The sequence below is a fragment of the Vigna umbellata genome, chromosome 3 (assembly GCF_029865625.1).
Source record: "Vigna umbellata cultivar VRB3 chromosome 3, Vumbellata_1.0, whole genome shotgun sequence".
NCBI classification, from domain to species: Eukaryota; Viridiplantae; Streptophyta; class Magnoliopsida; order Fabales; family Fabaceae; genus Vigna; species Vigna umbellata.
Window position 1 is genome coordinate 17460147 of NC_142167.1, and position 25104 is coordinate 17485250.

General features: G+C 32.5%; 3 protein-coding genes across 5 annotated transcripts; 1 reads left to right on the top strand and 2 right to left on the bottom strand.

Moving 5' to 3' along the window:
* Positions 1–1104: 1104 nt before the first annotated feature.
* Positions 1105–4846, bottom strand: LOC124843728 (ankyrin repeat-containing protein At5g02620-like). 2 transcript variants are annotated; one of them, XM_088108793.1, is made up of 4 exons: positions 4494–4846; positions 3672–4262; positions 2797–3206; positions 1105–2024 (listed from the first exon to the last, which is right to left on the bottom strand). In XM_088108793.1, exons 2-4 carry the CDS (start codon positions 4018–4020, stop codon positions 1137–1139), a joined length of 1647 nt encoding a protein of 548 aa, XP_087964919.1. In that variant the 5' UTR covers positions 4021–4262; positions 4494–4846; the 3' UTR covers positions 1105–1136. The 2 variants fall into 2 exon arrangements, with proteins under 2 accessions (XP_087964919.1, XP_087964917.1); XM_088108791.1 differs by having other exon boundaries at positions 3672–4267.
* Positions 4847–15528: 10682 nt separating this feature from the next.
* Positions 15529–20158, bottom strand: NUDT9 (nudix hydrolase homolog 9). Of its 2 annotated transcripts, XM_047320540.2 has the most exons (9): positions 20001–20158; positions 19854–19928; positions 19720–19776; positions 19091–19173; positions 18539–18597; positions 17409–17557; positions 16958–17095; positions 16515–16673; positions 15582–16071 (listed from the first exon to the last, which is right to left on the bottom strand). In XM_047320540.2, the coding sequence occupies exons 1-9, from the start codon at positions 20079–20081 to the stop codon at positions 15976–15978; spliced, it is 897 nt and encodes a 298-aa protein (XP_047176496.1). In that variant the 5' UTR covers positions 20082–20158; the 3' UTR covers positions 15582–15975. The 2 variants fall into 2 exon arrangements, with proteins under 2 accessions (XP_087964930.1, XP_047176496.1); XM_088108804.1 differs by having other exon boundaries at positions 15529–16071; positions 19854–20122.
* A 397-nt stretch (positions 20159–20555) lies between these two features.
* Positions 20556–22800, top strand: LOC124843733 (Pentatricopeptide repeat (PPR) superfamily protein). Its single transcript, XM_047320544.2, has one exon. The coding sequence runs from the start codon at positions 20790–20792 to the stop codon at positions 22290–22292; it is 1503 nt and encodes a 500-aa protein (XP_047176500.1). The 5' UTR covers positions 20556–20789; the 3' UTR covers positions 22293–22800.
* The last annotated feature ends 2304 nt before the right edge of the window (positions 22801–25104 follow it).

A 25104-nucleotide genomic window follows, 5' to 3' on the forward strand; every position in this document is an offset into this window, starting at 1 on the left:
ATAAATCTTTTTGACATTTCACCTAACAAAGTAATGAAAAACTATCACCATAAGAAGGTCATTGGCTTTAATAATAATTACCTTAAAATGTATATTAATCATGTTTTTTTATCTGGTTAAGAGTTCTAAAACTTTTACATTAACAATATATAATTATTAAAAGTCTAATGGTTGTATCTTATCTACATACAAAAAATGTATACATTTAACTCATTAAAAATCGTTGTTGATATAAATTTTAAAATGGTTAGAGTAAAAGTTAAACAAATTTATAGACATACTACTGTATAATTGTTTTTTCTTATATCTTGTACTCACCATCAAAGTCTCTTTAAAATGACAGTTTCAGTTAAACCCTTTTCAATGTCTACCTGACAAAAAGAGAGTCCAAACCAAAAAGTACACCGATGTATTTTTCTGTGGATAGTAGAAAAAACTACTGAACAAAGAAACAAAAATAAAGACTGATTCAACCCAGGTCATTCATTCAATCCAGAAATGCTTAGACCCAATAACAACCATTCTCTTACCTTTTTATATGTCTTCATACATTTTGTCGCATAGCAGAACAAACGGTTCACTCTGACAATTATTGGGACAGTTTTTTCTGGGCATCTTGTCGTTTTGCTTTTTATTTGTTTGTTGCAACTTCATTGTACCAAAGATACTAGAAAACTGTCTCGCCTGGTTCAATGAACTGAAAGAAAAATTATGTTTCTTTTTATCTTTTTAGTATTATGGGACACGGACAAATTTACATGACTTTTATATTGGATAATAATAAATAACTTTACATTCATTAATCATGCATATAAACTTTAAGAGATTAATTATTTGACCCATAGTGTCTGTAAGTTGGGTTAAAAACCTGATTAATCACTTAAGAGAATCTTGTTTAAGAAATCTGGGTTATATTAAGCTGGTTAACCAAATAAGGTATATTATGTTCATGAGAAATTGGAATCATCAAGTAAAAGTAAGTGAAGTTTTTAGTGGTTGGTGTTGCAGTAAGATGGGAGAAAGAGAGTAGATAATCAGGAAAGTGTGATGATAATCACTGTAGTTGGATATAAATCCGTGAGGCACAGAAAAGAAGAGAGAAAATGAAAAGAGGAACCAAAGCTTTATTAGTGATTCTATATGGCATAAAGTATCTTGCGGTCATTGTTTAGTAGCTCAGAATCTGACATAACTGATACTGAAAAAGACCTTGACCTGCTTCCCATTGAGGATTTCCGAATGCTCCTTAAATTTGAGGCCTCAATGCGATGCCTAATAACCCAGTAACACATGGTGCCCAAAGTTGTGGCCATTATAGTTGTCCCTATGATAGTGACTCCAATTGCAAGCCACTTTTGATCCTTTCCCACCACTACAAATGAAAGTGCTAAGAAGGCCACAGAAATTAGAACACAAGCCAACCACATCAGCTTGTTAATGATGGCCATCATCTGCTTCTTTGCCTTGCTTTCTATGATCACAACCGAGGTCTGCACCACCACCACAGCCAGAGAAATGAAGAGGGCAATGGAATCAAAGACAAAGAAAATGAGAAATGCAGCTTGTGGGGCTATGTTTGCTTCACCAATGGTCATCCCGGAAGCTGGAGGAATGTCTTTTGGATCATCAGCAAATTGGCCAGGGACAGTGAAAATAGCTGCAAAGGCAACTGTGGCAATGAGGACTGCAACCACAGTGGTGGAGTTTATTGCATTGTTGAGTCCTTCAGCATGCATTTTGTTGATACGTTTAGCTATGCCTTGAACACCTCTTCTAGTTTGGCGAGTGTGTTCCAACTGGTGGTGGACTTCATGTTTTATGTCACTCACAGTTTGTTTCAACTCACGTGCTGTGGCTGTTGCTGGCTGAGTCTTTAAGGCTTTGGCACTTCGAACACCGTGTTCCAGTAGAATGTCTTTAACTTCAGAGTTCCCAGCTTTTTCAGCAGTGTCTAGTGCAGTTTCGCCAGACTTGTTAACTGCCAAGGAATCTGTTTCTGTCTGTCCAACAAGCAACTTAACAATCTGCACAAACAGAAATCAAGAGTTCAGACACTATCATTAATCCAATAAAAACTATTAAAATTAACTTTCTTCTGGATCAAGACTGATTCCTACAATTGTTTCAACATCGTTTCTGGTAATTGATGCTTCAACTCAAAAAACTAAGCATGAAAATAAGATCATGTTCTCAAAAATCCCTTGTATTTCTTTCATTATTTTCAAAGGCCAAGCATGTTAAAACCAGATCTAATTTCACCCCTTTAGAAAGTAGAAGCCAAGGGCCAAAATCTTCAAAAGAATTCTACCATGAGACCTCGGTCTTAGGTAAAGATCTGAACTTGAACGGTGTAGTGAATATTATAACATCAATCATAAAGTAAATTTCAACCAAATGATAGGCAAATCTATTGCTTCATCTTTCATCTGTCCCAGGAACAAGTGCATAATAGGTATCAAAAGTGTGATTCAAAATGACTTTTGCAAAATGATTACACAAATATTCTGGACTATCACTTCCTTCGTCTTCATATTATAGTAAACATTATGAGCTCGTTTTGAATTAAAAGAACGAAAGAATGAAACAACTTATGTGATCAGGAAAATATCATTCAAGCTGATTGCTACCATGAATTCCTAACAGAGTACTATTCTTGTTCCAACTGCAGGATACCACATGGACACATTTATCCACATGCATGATCTAAATCACAATCCATTTCTTATAATCATAACCTTGCATATGAAGTTTTTATGTAAATATTAGCTTCATTGTGACAGGCATGGTCTAATTTACCTGAGCTCTGCCCTTCCTAGTTGCTATATGCAGTGGCGTGTTACCCTTGTTATCAACCATGTTTATTGTTGAGGGATCAGCTTTTATCAACTCTTCCACCACCTCAAGATTCTGTCCCTTCACTGCCATGTGAAGTGCTGTCTGTCCCTTCTTATCAGTTCGCGTTGCAACTGCAGGCTCCTTCTCCAGAAGTGCTTTCACAACCTCTACATGTCCATTTCTTGCTGCAGAATGCAAAGCCGTTTTTCCATTACTTCTACCAATAGTTGCCAGACTACTACCTGCTTCCAATAGAAATTTTACAATCTCAATGTGCCCTTGTAATGCAGCAGTGTGCAGGGCTGTGGTGTTGGATGGATCCACTGTCATTGACAACTCAGAATGAGCCTCCATTAGGATCTTCACAATATCTGCAACAGAGAAAATTGTTAACCATTTACGAAAATAATAAGAAAAACTAAGAAAAGACGACAGTGACCAACATTCACAGGTAGAAGAGAGATTCAAATTCTTATTAGATAACAGATACAAAGAGTCTCAATCAATGATTCAATGAAACAACCCGTTATTTTACCCCAGGGCCTAAACTGAAATCCAGTAAACTGATTCAGATTTTGAATTCAACAAAGATGTCCTAGTTATTGTTAGCATTAGTACATCTAAGAACAAAAGGGTATCCAAAATAGTCCTAGATTGTAGAACAAAAGGGTATCCAAAATTTACACCTACCGAGTAGTGATTACAAGTTAGGTTACAATCCAGGGTGACCCGTTGACAAAATATTCAAGGAATCTCAAAAGAAACACAATTGAGATTCCCTCCGAAGATCACACACCACAAAAGAGCAAGCATATAAAGTCATATTGAAGGCATACCTAAATCGCCTTGTTTGGCAGCAATGTGGAGTGCATCAAAACCATTCCTTGCCTTAGTTCCAGCACCAGCAAGATCATAATATTGAATCATCTCCCTAACTATATCAACATAACCATATTCAGCAGCAACATAAAGCACCGTTTCTCCAGCATGGTTCTGCTTTGTCAACAAAGCACGCAGTTCACCCCCTTCAGTGCAACTAACTGTGTCTTTCAGAACGCTCAGATTCCCTGCTCTTGCTGCAGAATGCAAAGGGGTATCATCCCTTTTACCTGTCAATTGTTTTGTCATTTTTTTCCTTGGCGTGCTTGCTGATACAGCTTGCGGCTGCACAGTTGGTGACTCCATTGGATTTGGATTCACACACCACCCTAATTAATCTCTCAGTTTGACTCCAACTACTGTATATCAGAATTCAGAACCTTCTTTTCTTCCTTCCAGCAAAAACCCAGATCAACACTAGCATCTTTCATCCCAAACAACTCTCTCTCATTGAAGCAACTCAAAGGAGAGGATCATCCAAATCAATACTCAAAAACAAAACTCAAAACATCAGAAACTTTCTACCCTCCTGCAAGACTCCAGAATCACTGCACTGATCACCCAGAAAAAAAAAAACTGAGTTCAAACTTAAAAAGTTAAAAAAAAAACAAAAAACAAAAAAGCCACAGCATCAAGCTATGATTTTTCTTATTGCATTTTCTTCATGCTTGAGAGAAAGTGTGGGGAGTGCAGTTTCAATAAGAAGCAATCAAGAGGTGCAAATTTGATAAAAGAAAAAGTAATCATGGGTGAGTGTGAAGGAAGGTTCTCAGTCTCACCTGGTTGTGTTGGGCTTGATAGAAAGCATTGAGATTTGAGGGTAGCTTTGGTTGGACACCCTGTAATGTAAAGAAACCAACTTTGGAGACAGAGAAAAAAAGAAGATGGAGAAAGTGATTGGGTTGAAGGAGATGAATATTTAGAAGGCGTAGGCAATAGATGGCAATGATTAAGACATAAGAGACGAAAGTCACATGTAAGCAACAACTTTACGCGAATCTATATCAGAGATAACTTCCAACTTAACATAGTAGTGACGATGGAAGAAGGAGAAAGCGTTGCGAATGATATGAATGAAATGATGGGAATAAAAAACTGAAACTGTTTGATGGAAAAACAATTCAGAACAGAACAATTAAAAAGGGAAAAGAGTCGCTAACAGCAAGGGCGGTGGCTAATGTGGTGAAAGAGATGCACGAGACCAAAATCGAAAGAGTCCAATGAATGAAAACGGAATTAACAGAACCACGCGCATTTGAATTCCCACTTCCGCGAGTGCGCCACGCTTTTTCTTCACGCGCTATAGTTTTTGCCCAGTTGACTCCTCCATCTCTAATTTATGACCTCAATAAAATTATCCACAATCTATTTAATTTTTATTTTTTCACTTTGGCTGAAGAAAATTATTTTTTTATCAATTCAACTCGTTTTGAAAGGAGTTAAGATTAATTCACAAATAAGTTAAAATATATTTTTAAAATAACTAATATTAAAAAAAATTAAGTTAATTTTAATTTTTAAGAAATTGCTCCTACCATTTTTTTAAAAGTTTGTCTAAAATATTCGGCATAATAAAAATTTCCTCAATCTCAAGCATCACTTCTAACACAACCTTTCCTTTATTCGAATGTTATTGCATGAATTCAAAGAATCTGTGTTAATTACATAAAATAGAAACAAATTGCGTATAATATTCTTAATTCTTAAGAAAGCATAGTTTAATGTGTTTCATAATGATTAAGTAGAGTCTAAAGCACAAGTCATTATTAAAGTTTTTTATTTTGGCAGATTAGTGCTACTTTACCTTTTTAAAAACTTTTATTGAGTTTTAATTTAATCATTAATACTCTTTTTTCTTGATTTTAATCATTAAAATTTTGCTATCGTATTTCGGTACTCTCTTTGGTTTCTATCATAAAAGTTTGCTATATTATAGTAATGTTAACTTTTCATATTAATCTTTTAAGATACCTTTTTTCTATTACTTTTTAAACATGACTTTTCCCATTAATCCATAGTAAGCTAAAATGTTCTTTTCACTTAAAAAATATTTTTTTTTATCAAATCGAAAAGTTTAAATTTAAAAAATATTAAATTGAACTTAAATGGAAAAAAAAGTTAGAGAACTAAAATACTATTTTTTTTTCTAAATTTAAAATTGTAAGCTTGTAAAATTCATTCTCAATAATTATATTCACTTTTTCTGAAGTAAACACCACCAACCTATATGATTATGTAACAATTAATGGGTGATCCAAGTAAAATATACGGTACTTGTTCTCATTAAGGCTTAAGATTCAATTATAAGAAAAAGCTAGTGTCGTTGTGAAGATTACATATTACTAATAAAAGATTTGCCTATTATAAAAATATTTGTAGTGTCATTAAAAAAACACTCATTCCAATTTTAATTTAATTTTATAAAACAATAAATTAAATATTTTATTTTATTTATATTGTTTTTACAAAGTCAAAAAGGTACTTTGCAAATACTTCAATTTATAAATTTTACAATTTTTATTATCTAAAGTGTTTATTCTCTTCCTACGTAAAATGAACGAGGATTATGTTAAATGTCAACTAAAGTATTAAATATGTAATTAATGATAATGTAAATAAAATACATAGATAATATTGTTATTTATAATATAATTTATTATATTTTTGGTCTCATTTATCTTGCATGAGTTTGTCTTTGACCATATTATGCTAAATTACAGAGTAATTATTACACTATCAGTTCTAATAAATCGATAGGTAATTGGTCAGGCCATCTAGCAATAGTCACATACCATACCATGGAGGTTAGACATGTTTAGAAGTCACGTATTGGATGGTTGTTATATGTCATATCCTCCTACAATGAGACCAATAATGATGTTATATATATAGGGGTTTGCTAACGTGCGTACACCTGTTTTTTAGTTGGTATATTTTAGCAATGTGTACCGGGTTTTAGTTTTAGTAGACAAAAATATCCTTATATAATTCTAAGTTTTAAGGTTAAGGGTATTTTAATAATTTTCATTATCAAAACTACAAAAAAAAAACCCCAAACTCATACTCACCTCTCTCATTCCTCTCAACCTAGGGTTAGACAAGTGTTTCTAATTTTTTTCAATTGGAGCTAGAGTAGGAATGACAAAGAAAAGGTTGGAGTAAGAGAGATGAAAGAGAAATGGTTGAGAGGAATGAGAAAGGTGAGCATGGGTTTGCAGGTTTTTTTTTTTTTTCCTTTTTTGATAATGAAAATTATTAAATTATCCTTAACCTTAAAACTTATAATCCATTATATATAAGGATATTTTTGTCTAAACCCCATATATATATATATATATATATATATATATATATATATATATATATATATATATATATATATATAAAATTTTTATTTTGACACACTCCAACTAGAAGTAACAAAGGTGTATGCACTTCATCTTATAGTAAATTGATTGAGACACCGTATAATTTAAATAAAAACCGATAACTATACGTTCTAAAATATTACATAAATGACACAACCTTTTCAAATTTAAGTAAAATTTAAAATATATAAATTTAGATAACATACTAAAATGAGCCTAACGTAATCTCAACAATTAGGTTAGTGTGACAACTTAATGGATGGTGAAATTCAACCTTAAGAATATTTAAATTATACATTTTTATCTCATTTAATTTTTTTATCTCAAAAATATATAAGATATTGATTATTTGATACATTTTTGAAAATAAATGAGCATATATGACATAAGAAAGCTTTGAAATAACTTACATATACCTAATGAACCAGTTTAAATCATGTTCAAACTCTTTTATATTTGTCATAGCATTGGATGGTACCATAAAACAGTGGGCGCCAAATGGAGAACATAAAACAATTTTAGTGGTTGTGTCAGACACCACTTTAGGATCATTGGGTGCTCGAAAGTCAATGAGTTTTAGAGTTATGGCACTGACCATTTTTGACGTTGGTGTCACCTTGACTTTTTTTACCGAGTTGTCTTGGTAAAATAAAGTTTTCCACTTCGTTAACTGTTGGATTGAACTAAAATTTTGACAATTGATTCAAGACACATAATTATTCATTTTGACCGTAAGGATCTTTGATTGAAAATATGTGGTTATGGGAATTGTTTTCTTAGTTTTGATATAATTAATGGAAATATTGTAATTAAATATTATATATTAATGCAACATAAAATAGACAATGAATTATTAACATGTAATTTAAAATAAATAGTAGGTGATTTGTGCTATGTGATGAGTTTGGATTGAGTTAACATATATATTTATGACATGATTTAAGATTATTTGATAAATGTGATGTCTTGATTGTATTGAATCCTAAAGAGGAAATATTATATTGATGTGATATGGTGTTAGGTAGTGAATTGGGAGAGATTCTGACTATCCTAACTTTGCTAGTATCTTAATGATGTAGAAGAAGATATCTAGTTGTGAGAATTGAAGAAATTTTCTATAATTTGGAGCTTGGATATGAAAATGATTGAATCTCACAAATATAAAGAATTTACCTTGATCATACTTTAAAGAGATTGATGTCTTTATGTAAACTTATAATTATAGCTCATGAGAGGTTTTAGACGTTAATCGGTACTTTAAAGTTAAAAATAAAACATAATTATGGGTTTTAAAATCATTATTATGAAAGATATGAGGAAATGTGATAAATGTAGTGGGATTTTGACTTGTATATGAAAATATGTGATGTGATGATTAAACTATTAGTTATTGTTTAATTATATTGTTGATTTATACGCTATTACTAAATTTTCATTGGCTCATCCTTTTTCTTTTGTTTTATGGTAATTTTTTACCTGCGATGGTTATATATATATATATATATATATATATATATATATATATATATATATATATATATATATATATATATATATAAAAGAGTAGATGATCTGCAGGTGATAATGAAAAATAACAATAATGAAAAACAACAACTTTATAACTAATATTTATTTTATTTTTATACATCTATCAACTTAATTTATAATATTAAGATTAGATAAAATATATAAGTGAAAAAAAATTAAAATACGAATAAGAGAAAATAAAAACATCATACATGTATACTAAATAACATTTTGAAGTATATAACTTAATTGTAAGTAACAAAAGATACACATATAAATAGAATTGAAATCTAAGTGACCAAAGAAATTATGTGGCGAAAATAAAAGTAGGTAGAATAAAAAAAATTTGAAGTTGTCAAATGAAAGTAATTTTTTATCATAAGTTTAGTGTAGTTCCATACTTTGTATTAGTTTTTTAATTTTTTTAATAAATGAATTTTAGGACATAAGTGTAACTTTATAGCAAGAACTAACATAATTTTATTTAAAAAATAAAAATAATATAGAAATGATAATTTTAAATATATAATGTACTAAAAATTATAATTATTTTGATTCCTGAATTTAATTAGGTTCTCCTATTTTTGTGTGAGCGTGATTAGTGATTGATTAAGGATTACATTAAGTTGACTTAATGTGGGGTCCACTAGAGTAACTGTTTTTGGAGGAACTTGGAAAGTAAACAAAGACCTATGACTCGTGCTAATTTTTATTATATATTTTATAATTCACCGATTTAAAAATTAGGTCAATAATGGCCATCGCAAGATTCTTTTATAAATTTTCAGGTATTGAAGCACATGGTGCGTGCAATTCAGGCAAAATTAGAATCAATCAAGCAAAGTTGATTCAATTTTAGAATCCCAATCATATATTTTTTAGTAATTTACTTTAAGTTTGATTTAAAATTTGTAATCTGACTATAATACATGCATAAATTATTCCAGTACAGAAATTAAATAAATCAAATTGTAAAACTTATTTTTAATATGTAGTAGGGATTTAATATACAAATTAAAACTGCAAGTATTCAATTTTATTTATAAAACTTCAATATCTATTTATTTTTCTCTCTTAAAGTCTCTACAATTATTTTCTATGATACTAATGTTTTTTTACAATTTTTTTACTTTTATAAAAAAACGAAAGTTTAGAAGACAGCAGAGATTAAAAGAATTTGAGAAAGTTTTTATTGTCTTTGTATATCTAGTTTTCTTCTCTCTTTTTTTGTTTTAAACTTTTATGCATGAATTTCTACTATATGTACGTGGAATATAAGCTTATCAGAGTTAGTGGCTGATCTTCAAAATATAATGAGGTGTCAAATTTTTGTATAAGTCTATATAAATTTGGGGACCAAATATATAAAAGTTATTAAATTTTTTAAAGAAAAATACGTTTACTTATATGTTAATTTTTGTTTATGTAAAAAATTGGAAGGGCCGAAATCTCCTATTGGTAAAAGTATATAATCTACATGCAAAACGATTATAATATATTCTTCACACGTTTTCAAACAATGTTGGTAAATTTATTCTTTCTACATGCATATTATATAATATTTCTTTTACATTATGTTAATAAAAGATATAGAACATTTTACTTAATCACTTCACTAACAACATTACTCCCACTTTCAAAGGAAGAAGTGTTAAAAGTAATGAAGTGGGTAACGAAGTTGAAATTGAAACTATTTTACTCGTATTAAGATCCATCATTACTCCTACTCGAATTAAATTTCTCTCATTTGAAAACTTTTATTCAAACAAATAATTTTTTAAGAAGCAGTTTTATTTAAACATTGCTTAAGTGATGCTTTTATGTTATATAAGAAAATTTTGATGATATATTTTGATAGCATATGTATTATATATATATATATAATTTATGTAAGATGTTTATGTTGTCGATGAGTGTTGTGTAGCTTTCTATGAGTATTGTTATTCTTTTTATACAAAACTTATTAAGAAAAAAAAATCTTTTTCCATTAGTAGCCGAATACAATAAATTAAAATTTATGAAAAGTTGTTAGAAACATAAGTAGATCTATTATATCATTCTATAACATCAATAAACTTTTTCATGCGTTAATTTATTATAATATATAAACGTAATTTTTCATTTTGGAAGATACATCTCGTATTTCTATTTTGTCCTTATAAAATGATAAAAGAAAATCTATAACAATATATAATATGATTTCCTATTTTAGTTACATTCATAGTTACTCAATTATATTTTAAAATTATAAACAATGCCTTCAAGATTCTTTGTATAAGTGCGCAGTACTCAGAGTCACTGTACATTATATACTATAAATTATCTACTACCATTTTTGGAAGTTATTATATTTTTAAAAAATATAATGACACAAATTACCTATTTTTTACACTAATTTACAATAATAATAAAATAATAATATCCAATTATTTATTATTTTCAGAGATTACTTGATCCGGCAAAGACTGAACAAATGTAGTGGAAGTGATGTCAGATAAGACAAAGAAAAAAAAAAGGTAATTATGGCAGAGAATATTGCCTTAATTTTCGCAAATAATATCTATTGTGAGGATTTGCACACAAGATAAGGAGACATCTACCCGTATGCATAAAATTCCCTCATAATTATTGTGTCCCCCAAATATTAATTCCCTCAACTATCCATCTTTCAACCGTTATTATGAACTCACATGTGTCTTATCTTGTGTTTCTCAACTTAAGTTATTTTATTCACACTTCTTATGGTAACCCTCCCTTTTCAATCTATATATACAACAAATTTTTAATTTTCATTGTATTTCATTCTAATAATGTATATACATTTTTTCTCAATAAATATATATATATATTAATATATCCAATAAATAATAAATTTATTATATAGATTTTATGACTTTAATAGATAAATTCTAAATTTAACTTAATTTTTAAGATAAGATTTACTCTCAAATAAATTAGTTTTATCTTTATATATATATATTATAATATGATAAGTTTAACAAATAAAATTTGTTATAATAATATATTTTTAGATAATTATAATAATACTTTAAAAGATAAACTTTAAATTTAATTCGATATTATAAAATTAATTTGCAAGATAAAATTTACATCCACCTAAATACAATAAATTTGTCTCATCTATAATGGTAAAAAAAATAAAAAATCTTTTATAATAATTATAATTAAAGATTATTCTTAAATAAAAGAACACAAAAGATACCGTAAATATAATATTAATTAATAATGAAGAGTTTAATTTTTTAATTACTTATAAACTTTCACACACATGAATAAACCTAAATTCGCGACAAACACTTTATTCCTAACGAAAACATTATTATTTGATGAGCAAGGAAATCCAAATAATGTTATATTTTATCGGTCCCATATGTCTCTTGCACGTGGAATGTTGTATTGATAAACTAATACTGTAAAATTGAGATTTGTTTCGGTCTTCTCACAACATATATTTTTCCTTTTAAGTAATTTCATAAGATTATTTTTACTTTTCAATGAAATTTATCAAGTAAAACAATAAATTTTGAAAAATAAAAAGGTAATACAAAAGTATAAAATATACTTTACCGAATGACAAATTGTACTATGTAATTAAACATTTCTAAATATTAAAAAATAACAATTTGAACTAATACTTTTTCTTATTGGATGAAAGTATTAGTGTTTTTAAATTTTAACCTTTTACATAATTAATTATACGAATAAAATAGTCTGTCATTTTCAGTGATGAAGTTAGCCACTTTTGCTCTTATCGGTAATCGATTTTCTCTTTGAAAAACTTCAACATAAAAATTATTAGCGTTGACATTTGAAATTCAAATTTCTATGGGAAGTGCATTTCAATAACATATATTCTTCAAACACCGTTCAAATTCACACAAGGACTACATAAAAACGTGAATCACGGCTTTAGCATGAAACAAAGCTACGTACGTTAGTTTGTTAAATATAAGGATTATAAAATTTCGTAAAACTTTACATTTTTAAAGACTACCAATATATTTAAACAAAAAGTCAATGAAACAAAAAAGAATGAAAGAAAAAAAATTAAAAATGAATTAAAAGTTTCACATTCTATAAAAATAAATAAGATAAATAATATGAGTAAAAATACTCTTGCGTTACGTTAAGATTGAAAATTCAATATTAGTCTAAGTTTATAAATAAAAAGATGAAATAAATTATTAATTTATTATCTTAAAATTTTTATATAAAACAATGTTAATTCTTATATGATTGGACTCCGATCTTATTCTTATGTTCATAAATAAACTTAAGAATGACAATGTATTAATTTTTGGGTTAAATATATTTTTAGTCCCTAAATTATTAGCTGGTTTTCGTCCCTCTTTCAAATTAAGGTAATCCTCGAAATTTTGGTTTTAATCCTCATTTGTTGCTAAATGAGGACCAAATTTTTAAACAATATTTAGTTTTCGAGGACTAAAACGAACGTTTCGAAAACAATGAGGACCAAATTGTACCTTAGTTTGAAAGAGGGACGAAAACCAGAAACGACCAATAGTTTAGGGACTAAAAACATATTTAACTCTTAATTTTTTATATAAATCCTATTCATTACTTGTTAGTGTAAGTTTTTCTTGGTGTCTCTTACAAAATTTCATAAAAAGAAGCTTACATCTACAGTGTCATCACATGGTTCTCAAAGCATCCAAAGAAAATCAACAATCTGTTTCATGACGATGTTAGTGTTAATGTTCTTGATGGAGATGGGATCTTTGTAAGAATGAAATGAATGTAAAAAGCACCAACTGACCAGGAGGGAACACAGCAGCAAGACAAAACAAGTATGTTCTGTTTAGAAGGGTTGGTGGAAGATGAGAAAGAGAAAAACTTAAAAATTTGAATAATTAAAATAAGTGAAAATATGAATTTTTAGTTTCAGAACTTATTTTTATTAGAGATTAAAGTAAAATTTAAAAGTTCCGCATTCAATAAGAAAAAAAAAACTGAATGACATATAAAAGAAATAAAAACCTATAAACATTAAGTTCTTTTTATTATGAATCTTGTTTTTTCCCTCAGTGAGCAAACATTACAAAATCGTGGTACGTGGCTTACGAATGCGCGTGAATGAGAAATTTTATTATTGCAAGTCCACTCCATTTGGTCGTTAGAAATATTCCACCGTGCCATGAATGGGTTAACCATGTGGTTGGTTTAGTTTCAAAGTACGTGCGTTTTTTTCTTATGAAATTGCATCAAATATTGATAATAAAAAAACGAGAGAGGTGTTTCTCTTAATTTAATGATGTGCATATTAAATATTGTTTTTGTAATACTATTTTTTTATATGGTAGGTCGAGAATTTTAAACCTATTCACTTAATTCAATTTATCTCTTCTTTAATATCTCGTTCACTTTCTTTAATATAGTCCATTTTTGAACGGCTGGATATATATATTAAAGATACTTCGATTTGAAATGGATTTTTATTAGGATTGATCCAATTATATCATAATATTATCTAATTATATTTTTACTTTAATCAAATGATAAAATCTTTAATGTGCAAGAGACCGAATGATCATCAAATCGGTAAAAGATTGTTTGGTCTAACTTATTTTGGGATTTTTAAAATTGATTTTCTATGCAGTTAACCGTAATCGGTATGTATAATACAAATGACGTAGACCAGTCGGTATGTCAGTATGTATAGTACAAATCCGATTGTTAATTAGTTGTTATTAGTTTAATATTCAAAACAGTGTTGAGTTAGGTAGTAAGAAATGTGGTAAATTTCTTCTGCTAAAGGGTATATGGAGAATAAGTCTTTTTGTATGATAAAGGCGTGTGAAGAGTTCGGTTTCTCTAATTTGTTGAATATTAAATGGTAGTAGGACCTGTTACTATAACCCTCATCATCAATTCTTGATGGTAAAAATTTAACAAGACTTTTTTTGTCATAGTGGCCTTTGGTATTTCCTTCTTGTAGTGTAGTCCAAAAAGATCAATTAAAGTTTTGGTTTGACGTGAAATCAAAGTTGACCGGGGAAGATGACAGTTTTTAATATTTCGGCCGTTGACCATTGACTTAAACAAACATTGTGCATGACCTGAAATACGAGTTTGATCCACTCTCCCAGTATGCCCAAGAATAATCCATAGGGTATTTTTCAAAGTATAGCATCTGTATTCGTTCGATTATAGAACTCTTCGTGATGTATAAGATGATAATTAGGTTTTATCTGAGTTTTTGATGTGAAGATAATGCTTAGAATCTGATCATATCATTATCACGCACGCACGCACGCACCATTAATACAGACAGCAGAACAACTTTTGTCAGAAACTGTGCTCGTGCCATGTCACGAGGAAAATTTACTAGATGGGTAGGCATAATTACAAAGCATTAGGTAAGATTACATACACATTCAAACTGGACAAAATTAAACTTTATGAAAATCTTCCAAAATAATTACAATAAGTATACAAAACAGTTGACGTAAGAAATTCTTTTGGCTGAGAGATCACGGCCTCCCTATTGGTACCTATCACAGCTAGTGAACCCTTGCGCCAGTTGAAAAGCTTATTGTTTTGTATGAGTGAATTGGAACAATTTGGCCTAACTATGAATTTGTAATACTTTATAGCTACTTATATAGTCAGCTCTACAACAATTTTTAACGATCAGCTAAGGTCACGGTGCCATCCGATGGATAGGCATGAAGAATCACAGTTGACACTTTTCACCAAGTAAACCCCACAAAGGAAAAAAAGTCTTAAAGAAAAGCAAAATTTTGGTGCAGTGAAAAAGATCGATATTAAAAGGGCTCGACTTTAGAGATTTATATTAAATCATTTAAAAATTAATTTGCAGCATTTTCTCAATGAAAGAAAGTATCAGTTAAAAATAGTCACCATGAAGTATCACATATACGTCCAATCAGAAAATTACATATGCACAATTAGAAAGTAACCAATGTTAAACGGACATCAATAAGCAGATTGACAATTGAAGGCACTTGAGCTTAAATGGTACGTTTTGTGGAGGGTGGACTCATAACGAATATATTACACAGTGGTCAGTGAAATAATGCTATTCATTATTCTTGATATGCTATAAAATATAAACAGCATTAGATTTGCCAGTTTATTTTATTTGGTATGAACTGAAAAGGAGTATTAGTACGTATATCATCCGTGTGTATCATCCCGTTGGAAGATTTGAGCTCGGTTAAATCATATTTCTTTCATTGATTGGGTGGAGAAGCGGAAAGGGAATGTCAGCTTCAAACTACATCACCAGTGAAAAATCCTTTTCAAGACATGTAGTACAACTTGCAACACCATGTTTGAAAACTGTGAGCGCTACAATCTTCCATCAAGTAATCTTTCTGTTGTCAACCATCAGTTTATAGAGAGCAAATCCACCTCGATGACAGCCAGGCATCCTAGAAGTCATATTTTCTACTTCAACCTGAGATTAAAAATCAGAGTCATGCTTCAAAGACTAAAAGATTGGGGTTGTAAATATAGGCCTTAAATTTAGAAACAGTAGACTAGCTACTAAGAATAAAATATCAGGTATTTTTGTTCCAACAGATCCCATTATAAGCTAGAGGAAGAAATATCACTAGCATTTAGTGCTAAATATGTAGCTATGTCATTATCATCATTTTATCATGCTACAGCTGCAAGGGGCTTCGTCTGAAGTCTGAACCCACAATCATTTTGATGGGCCTTCTGTCGCACAAGAAAAAAAAAATAATGGCCATGCTCGTGTCTCTTACTAATGCCACTAACGAAATAGTGCAAATGTTCTTAAATGGAAACAGCCAAAAAATAAAGTGAAAATAATCACATAATTATTACTAAGAACGGGTTTCATGCCAACAAAATAAGAACAAGTTTTAGATTCACCATTGGAACAGCATATAGCTGAGTCGATTCATAGCCATCTTGTGCGCTAGAATAAAACTGCTGAACTTCCTTTGAATCAAGACTACATTTGATAAAGAAAAATGCAGCCGGTCTTACATTCAAATTCCTGCGAGATATACCAATGAACGTGGGGATGCTCTACATGACAAACAATCAAAATTAGATACTGAATCTTTTAATACCCATTCAACCCCATTTTAAAAGAAAAAGGAAACAGAAGATAAAGATTAGCAAAGCATCTGGAATTTTATCTGCAATCAATACACACAGAAAAGGTGTATCGAAAAACCCTAAACATAAAAGTCACAAAGTCTACCAAAGCTAGCATAGTGGGAGGCTTTGAAGTTCACTAACTTATAAAGGTAAAAGACATGCATATTGTGTTGTCACTGTCATCTTGAAGTAGGAATTATTAAACTTACAAGGGATGAGGCTGGCACTCCAATTTCTTCAACTACTTCACGAACTATGCTATCAAACATCTCCTGTGAAACCTTTATGTTAAGAGATTCTGCCAACTCCTTGACATATTGATGAGATGTTATATCAATTTCTTGAGGCTGTCAATCATTAGTAAAGAAAAGTCAATGTATAGCAAAGTCTACACAGAATTTTTATCAACAAGAAAAATTACGTGCTTCTATTCACTAATGAATCAATCATTTAATAGAAGACAATACAATACAGTAAAAAAGTGCGGAAAACAAGATAGTAAAGCAAAAGAGGAGCAGATATCATGACAAATAAATGCATCACACAGAAAAATCAAATCAAAGATTATTTTAGAACTAACTGTCCGTTCCAGATTTAATATAGAAAAAAATGTACTATAGCATCAAAAGGATTTAACACGTTCATTTCACCATTTAATACCTCAGGATGGCCTCCAGGGAAAACAAAATGTCCAGGAAATTCACCAACATTATTACTTCGTTGTAATACAAGTATTTTATTGTCTTTTGTTTCCACCACTGCACCATTTCCTAGTGGGCTGGAGGTGTGCTGACAAAGAACGGAATCATCTGGGGAGAAGGATGTAGGTAAAAGATTATGACAAATAAATCAATACCACTTCAGCAGCAAAGAAATGATGAAATAGGAGGAGGCAGAACCAGAAGGAACATAACAGCTTTGCAATTTTGGTCTATATAATTACATCCATCATTGTTTAATAATATTTAACCAAAGAGATGAAATCAAACAATCAATACATACAAACCTAGGATGAAACTACATGTCTGTACAGTGTTTGATAAAAGCTGAGTAAACTTTGTGACTTTGACCCTGAAAAGCCATGGATAAAAAACAAATATACAGAGAATCTGAACTATGACATAAGTACATTCTTTTCCTATGACATAAGTACATTCTTTTCCTACAACTAATCATAAATGGACTTCTCTATCTTCCATCTGTGACTAGTAAGTTATTTCTTAATGAACACAATCAACTCATGAAACAACTAATGTGTCATACATGATCTACCCTTTTCAATTTTTTCCAATTAAAATTGGAACACAACAAATGAAAAGAAGGCACAAACGAGGAAGGAGTTATGATTTAAATGAAGATTATGGTTCCTAAAGGAATGTTGTGGAAGAAGTTAGATATCTAATACTAACAGTTACGGAAATGGATAGTTATATGGTGATGACATGCTCAAGTTCCCAATAGATAATGATTAAAGGATCCAGTTATATGTCCTCTACTTGGGAATGTAGAGAAGAATGAGAATCATATTTTCAGACATAAAGGGAAACTCCACAGTACCCAAGCAGAAAAACAGAAGAGAGACGTCCTACTGCCGCCTTAGATTTTCGTGACTCAACTTTGATCCCCTTCCCCTTTCTTCCATCCTGATAATTTTATGGGAATCAAAGCAGATTCATTTTGAAAGTCAGGTGTCACATTGCCTAAGTTCAGGAGCTAACAGTGCAAGGTCACAGGGAACAACAAAATAACATTATTAGAGTTAACAGGGTGAAAAATTGTAATGATTTTACCTTCTGATGGGACCAGGAACCTTTCCCATAAAGGACTTAAATTTGTCCCCACAAAAGTCCTGAAGCAAGTTTAAAATAATTAGTAAATAGAGGGAACTAGAACTGATAGGAAAAAATACAGGAGAGAACAGCAGTAAGATTCAACTGTGTGCTTAAAGCATGCATTGCAGAGATATCCTCCAACAGTTTCAGACAAACAATAAAGATAACTAACTGTACAGCGTATAACATGTCAACGGCCACAATGTATACTATGAAATTTTCTCAGCCAAAATCACTGCTATATAGAAATTTAATTTGGAAAATGCACAAGTTTCCGACTAATTTACCAAATACGATAAACTATTCTCAACCTATCAACAATAAAGGCATATTACAGTCATGAATATGAACAATGACAAAGATACATTAAGATCATTAAAGTATCCTAATGAAAGCTGAAACTATAATTAATTTTTAGTTCAAGATTATAGAATCATTATAATCCCATCAAGATCACTACTCATGCTAATCAGAAAACATACATTTAAAAGAGGAGCGCTGAGGTCACACCTATAATCCGTCAAACCCAGGTGAAGGCATAAACGAGGTTCATGGTTGGATACATCTCCTGCGTCCAGAAGACAGCCTCCATACTGTGTTAATTGCAACAGAAAAAGATATAACGCACTATAAGGGATAGTCCTTGACAAATTCAGACGACAAGGCCTCCAACTTCACTCTAGCTACAATAACACCTCTCAGATGCATGACATTACATGAAAACAATAAAGGACTAAAATGAAGAGATTGAAATCATTGCATTATATCGTGGAATATACACATGGATTAATAAACATGCCATGACTCCATGGGCCACATTTTCCTTCATATAGCACCATCGATTATTAAACATTAAAGCTTCTATCGTTCAACTGATTCATACCATAACAGTATTAAGATACCAAATACTCTCAGAACACGGGGCCATCAACCAGGCAAATACACATTAACAAGAACCAAAAAAACCGTATAATACAACAGTAATTAGTTAATATCTTCAGAAGTTTATCAACGGAATCAAACTTAATATAATTATATGTTAATATCACTAGCACGTACGGTTATTAATTACCAATGTCAAGTGTTATGACTTCAATTTTGGTGAATTAATTTGAGAGAAGGTAAGAGTATCTCATTACCCTAAACTTCTTTCCATTGAACAGTGAATTGTTCTTCAGACTCCTCTGCTCCCATATCTACGCAACGGAAACAGAAGATAAGCGTAAGAGGAAACGATAGCACAAGAAATCGAACGTAAACGAATGCGATCCACCTCGGAAATTGTGTTCTCCAAGCTGACGTCGGAGTGGAGGATACGGTCGTAGGCGTCGCTGAAGTCCACGGAAATCTTCAAAAACAGAAAATGTTGGTTAGCGAGAGGCGTTTGAGGGGAATGGTGAGGGTTGAGAGCGTAATGAACCTGTGAAGGTGAAAGGCCAGAAGGAGTCGACACAAGAACCGTGAAGGAAGAAGGGTTCACGGTGGTGGCATCTTTCTCCATCGCAACGTCGACGATTACCTTTTACCGAATTTCGAACTCCGACCCCGGCTTCGTCAAGAGCTATAGGGCCTACTGAAAGGTAGCATTGAGTTCTAAGGGCCTTTAGTTCATGCACCCCCTCAATTTCTTCGCGCACCCCTCAAACTTTAAAATGACCGTTTTACCTTTTCGGGAAATTGATTTCTAAATTATATCATTTAGAAACTTTTCAGAAAAAACTTTTTAAAGTTTACAAAACAATATTTTTGAAACAAAAATTTCAGCATATAATTTTTGAAACATATAAAATATATTTTGAAATAATTTTTTTTATTTTTTTCGAACATATAAAATATCTTCTAAAATAAATATTTCAGAAAATTCATATATAAAATGTCATATGAGATGTGTTAAAAAAAAGCTTTCCAAAACGCACAAAATATATTTTGAAATTAATTATTTTATTTTTTATACTTTTTTTTTTTTTTTTTGCATTTTCTCTCTTCTTCTTCGTGACGTCCTCATTTCCATCTTCTTCCTTTACAGCAGTGGTGTGGGTGGTGGTAATATGGTGGTGTGGTGTGGTACAACAGTGAAGGGTGTTGTTGAAGCAGTTTTAATTTGGGCTGCTATTGGGTTTAAGCTCAATTGCAAACCATTATAGTTATTACATAAAGCGATCCGAACCTGTTTCAGTTCTTGTTTTCCTTCACTTCACAAATTTAAAAAATGTTGGTGAGGCGTTTCTCAGTGAAATCGCCGTTGAATTGCGCTCTTCCCTCAACCGTATTTCCACACTGGTTTTCAAGCTCCAATGAAAACGATGACGTACAAAAAGTGTTCGGCATACTCAGCAGCACCTCCACGCCGGAGCAGCTGAAACAATCCCTGAAATCAAGCGGTGTTTTCCTCTCCAATGAATTGATCGATCAAGTTCTCAAGAGGGTTCGCTTCAGCCATGGGAACCCCTCCCAAACGCTTGAGTTTTTTCGTTACACCGGAAGAAGGAAAGGGTTTTACCACACTGCGTTTTCCCTCGACACCATGCTCTACATTCTTGGAAGAAGCCGCATGTTTGGTCACGTTTGGGACCTCTTAGTCGAATGCCGTCGAAAAGACCAAACGGCCATAACGGCTCGCACCGTTATGGTCGTGTTGGCCAGAATTGCCAAAGTGTGTTCAGTTCGACAAACGGTGGACTCGTTTAGAAAGTTCAGGAAGCTGGTGACTGAGTTTGATACTAATTGTTTCAATGCTCTGTTGAGAACGCTGTGTCAGGAGAAGAGCATGACTGATGCTAGAAACGTTTACCATAGTTTGAAGCATCAGTTTCGCCCTAATTTACAGACTTTTAACATTCTTCTTTCCGGGTGGAAGACCCCTGAGGATGCTGAGGGGTTCTTGAAGGAGATGAAGGAAATGGGGGTGACACCTGATGTTGTTACATACAATAGTTTGGTGGATGTTTACTGCAAGGGGAGGGAAATTGAGAAGGCGTATAAGGTGCTTGAGGAAATGCGTGAACAGGATTTGTCGCCGGATGTGATCACGTATACATGTATCATTGGTGGGTTAGGGTTGATTGGGCAGCCTGATAAAGCCAGAGATGTTTTGAAGGAGATGAAGGAGTATGGGTGTTACCCTGATGCTGCAGCCTACAATGCTGCCATCAGGAATTTCTGCATTGCAAAGAGGCTTGGTGATGCTTATGGTTTGGTGGAGGAGATGGTGAGCAAGGGTTTGAGTCCGAATGCAACTACTTACAATTTGTTCTTTAGGGTATTTTACTGGTCCAATGATTTGCATAACTCTTGGACCATGTACAATAGGATGATGGTTGAGGGGTGCCTTCCGAATACGCAGTCTTGTATGTTCTTGATAAGGTTGTTTAGAAAGTATGAGAAGGTGGATATGGCGCTGCAGTTATGGGGGAACATGGTGGAAAAGGGTTTTGGGTCGTATACCTTGGTTTCTGACGTGCTGTTTGACTTGCTTTGTGATATGGGGAAGTTGGAAGAAGCAGAGAAGTGCTTCTTGGAGATGATTGAAAAGGGGCAGAAACCGAGTAATGTGTCGTTTAGAAGAATTAAGGTTCTCATGGAACTAGCGAATAGACACGAGGCCCTTGAGAGCTTGACGCAGAAAATATCCATATTTGGGCGACCACTCCAATTGCATCAAAGTTCAATGAGCAAAACTGAGACACCGGATTCTCTCTTTACTAATAGTTAGAACTGATTGTGGCAAAATGAAAGGAAGATCAAGCGTCTTAAATCTGTTACAGAAGTGGTTGGAACATTCAATTATGCCTTTTAATATTAGTTTGAGACGTTTGCGATAAGAGAGTTGAACAGTTATTTACGTGGAGTCAGAATAGCAAAGATTGCACATTCTATGTACCGCAAGGTTATTGGCTCCATTGAGCGTTTTGAAAGACGCAGTTAGTGGCACTGAAAGGGGTGAACTGTGTGCATTGTTGACAAAGCAGAACCATGCTGGTGAAACGATGTTTTATGTTGTTACTGAATGTGGTTATGTTGATATGGTTAGGGAGATGATTCCATATTATGGATCTTGCTGGTTTTATGTTGTTTGGAATTAAGGCAAGGAATGGTTTTAATGCACTTCACACTGCTTCGAAACAAGGCGATTTAGTTATGCCTTCAATGACTTTCTATACTTGTTCTTTTGTGGCGTTTGATCTTCCGAGGGAATCTCAATTTGTTTGTTTTCAGATTCATTGATTTTTTTTCTAGCTCGTCCAGTAATCAATGCTCCAATAGTGTAGGTTTTGGATACCTTTAGTTCTATATTCTGGACTATTTAAACCAAACCAATTAATAATTCTTAGATGCACTGATTGTAAGATCGGGAAAACTTGGCATTTTAAAGTGATATTGTAACAGGGCTTATGTTTATTTAATAAGAAAAGTCATGTTTTTTAGAAGTGATGTGTAACTCGGTGAGAGCTCCTTCTTGAACTGGTGGTCTTGTGTTCAAAACCTGAAGTTTGTGGTGCATGTTATAATCAAATGAATCTTGATAGCTTAATGGTTGATATGATTGTATGACACTTAAGGTAAAGGGGTTTCAACCTATGATATGGACCTAGGAGGGTTTTAAGCTTTGTTTCGTCAGTTTTTTTTATGCATTAGATAAACTAGGTACTTTGAACCTAGACTAGAGTGTGCCGTGAGAGAGTTGGTGGCTGAGAAAAAAAGGGGCTGGTGTGTGGACTGTTTCTGTGCAAGGACAAAGGCTGGGAGAAGCTATAGGCTGGTTCTGTGAACTTGTCCGTGAGAGGAAGAAAAGCTAGGATAAACCAATGTAAGGGATGCTAAACTGGTCTTAATTCTGGAAAATTGAGAATGCTGGTTCTGAATTGGCTTTGCTGTTCCTGTTTTACTGCACCGGCTTGAACTGATGTATGTTCACATGTTGTTTGATTGGATGCATCATTCCCCTATTGTTGATGTCAAAATTGGGGTGATCACATGATAAATTAGTTGAACTTGAATTGCTGACGTGAACTGAGCATACACTGCTTGTAATACTATGAAATATATGGTTAGGCAATTATTTCTTGGAATGAAAACTGAGAGCAGGGGCAGCAGCCAGGTTTGTACCAAATCCCTAGTATAGTAGACTTCAATCTGTTTTCTGTGTAATAGAAATTGGCCTGAGATGTTTGGTTTAAGGAGTGATTTCACGTGCCTGCTGGTCCTAATTCTGGAAAGGTTTTGATTGACTGCCTTGATGCAGAATTAATGTTGGGTGCGTTAGGTTTGAGGGGTGCTTTAGTTGCTATATTGTAATATTGCTTGCAGTCAATACAGGATCAATTCACTGTTTTATTGAAATAAAATTCTAGTTTGATAAGTATATGAATCCAAATTAGTTGAATAGTCTAAGCATGCCTTGAAGTATGGTCGTGGCTTGTGTGTGTTAGTTTTGAGTTTATAATAATTGGAGGATAGTCTTAAATATTTTATTGAACGAAAACTGGCCTAGGTGCTTCTGTTTCCTCTTTGCCTAATTGGTTGAATGATAATTGCATGTGTTGAGGGCTGGAATGAAGGGAATTGAGGTGAGTATTGGGTGCAGGGCAGTAGCTGACCGTTGTCTGGTTGGAGGTGTTTTAGTGCAAGTTTGGGGTTTAGATAGAATCATGGACTGGTGAGGGGTTAGTGCAGACTTTCTCGGTCGCCCTAACCAAGGCCGAACAGTAACTGCCGTGGAGAGCCGAGCGGACATCACGGAGAATGTGGGGACCGGACGAAAGGAAAGAAACGTGAGGGATCTACCTTATGAGGAATATGAAAAACGGAGGAAAGAAGGAAGGTGCTTTAGATGCGGCGAGCGGTTCGGTCCTGCTCACCGTTGCCCGGACAGGAGTTTGAGACTCCTGATATATGCAGAGGACGAGGAGGAATTTCCACCACCCAAACCTCCAGACTTGAATTGATGAGGAGCCATGAGATCAAGCTCCCCAATCCAACCTTGGGGACAAGGTTGTTTTGCAGCGGGGTGTAATGTTAGGGTATAAGGTGGGAGGTAATGAGAAGGAGAAGAAAGGTAGGAGGGAAGTGAGGCCGAACGGTATTGACCGTAAAGGCCGAACGGTGGAAGACATGGAGAGGTTAGGCCGAACGGTGGAAGGCATGGAGAGGTTAGGTCGGACGGAGGACAACGGGGCCTGACCAGGCCGAACGGTGGGAAGCAGAGAGAATATTCAGTATAAGTTAATTAGAGTAAATAAATATAGTATAAGTTAATTATAGTAAATAAATATATATTCAAGGAAATATTCAATATAAGATATTTATAATTAAGGATATATGCTAGGATAATATACGGAGAGATATTTATATTAAATATAGGGATATTTATATTAAATATAGGGATATTTATATTAAATATTAAATATAAGGATATTTATATTAAATGTAGATATATTCTAGAGAAATATTTAATAAGAGATGGGCGGGAAATAATTAATATAAATAAAGTTTGAGTCTAGGGTTAAAGACATGCTTTTGATTAT

What these genes read in the sequence shown, in the direction of transcription:
- LOC124843728 (XM_088108793.1), bottom strand. Translation starts at nt 4,020, where the DNA reads ATGGAGTCACCAACTGTGCAGCCGCAAGCTGTATCAGCAAGCACGCCA. An exon ending in TGCCAAACAAGGCGATTTAG is followed by an intron (nt 3,207 to 3,671) that starts GTATGCCTTCAA and finishes TCTCTGTTGCAG; the next exon opens with ATATTGTGAAGATCCTAATG. An exon ending in CTAGGAAGGGCAGAGCTCAG is followed by an intron (nt 2,025 to 2,796) that starts GTAAATTAGACC and finishes CTGTTTGTGCAG; the next exon opens with ATTGTTAAGTTGCTTGTTGG.
- NUDT9 (XM_088108804.1), bottom strand. Translation starts at nt 20,081, where the DNA reads ATGGAGAAAGATGCCACCACCGTGAACCCTTCTTCCTTCACGGTTCTT. An exon ending in GTTCCTGGTCCCATCAGAAG is followed by an intron (nt 17,558 to 18,538) that starts GTAAAATCATTA and finishes CCTTCTCCCCAG; the next exon opens with ATGATTCCGTTCTTTGTCAG. An exon ending in AGCTATATGCTGTTCCAATG is followed by an intron (nt 16,072 to 16,514) that starts GTGAATCTAAAA and finishes TTTTAATCTCAG; the next exon opens with GTTGAAGTAGAAAATATGAC.
- LOC124843733 (XM_047320544.2), top strand. Translation starts at nt 20,790, where the DNA reads ATGTTGGTGAGGCGTTTCTCAGTGAAATCGCCGTTGAATTGCGCTCTT.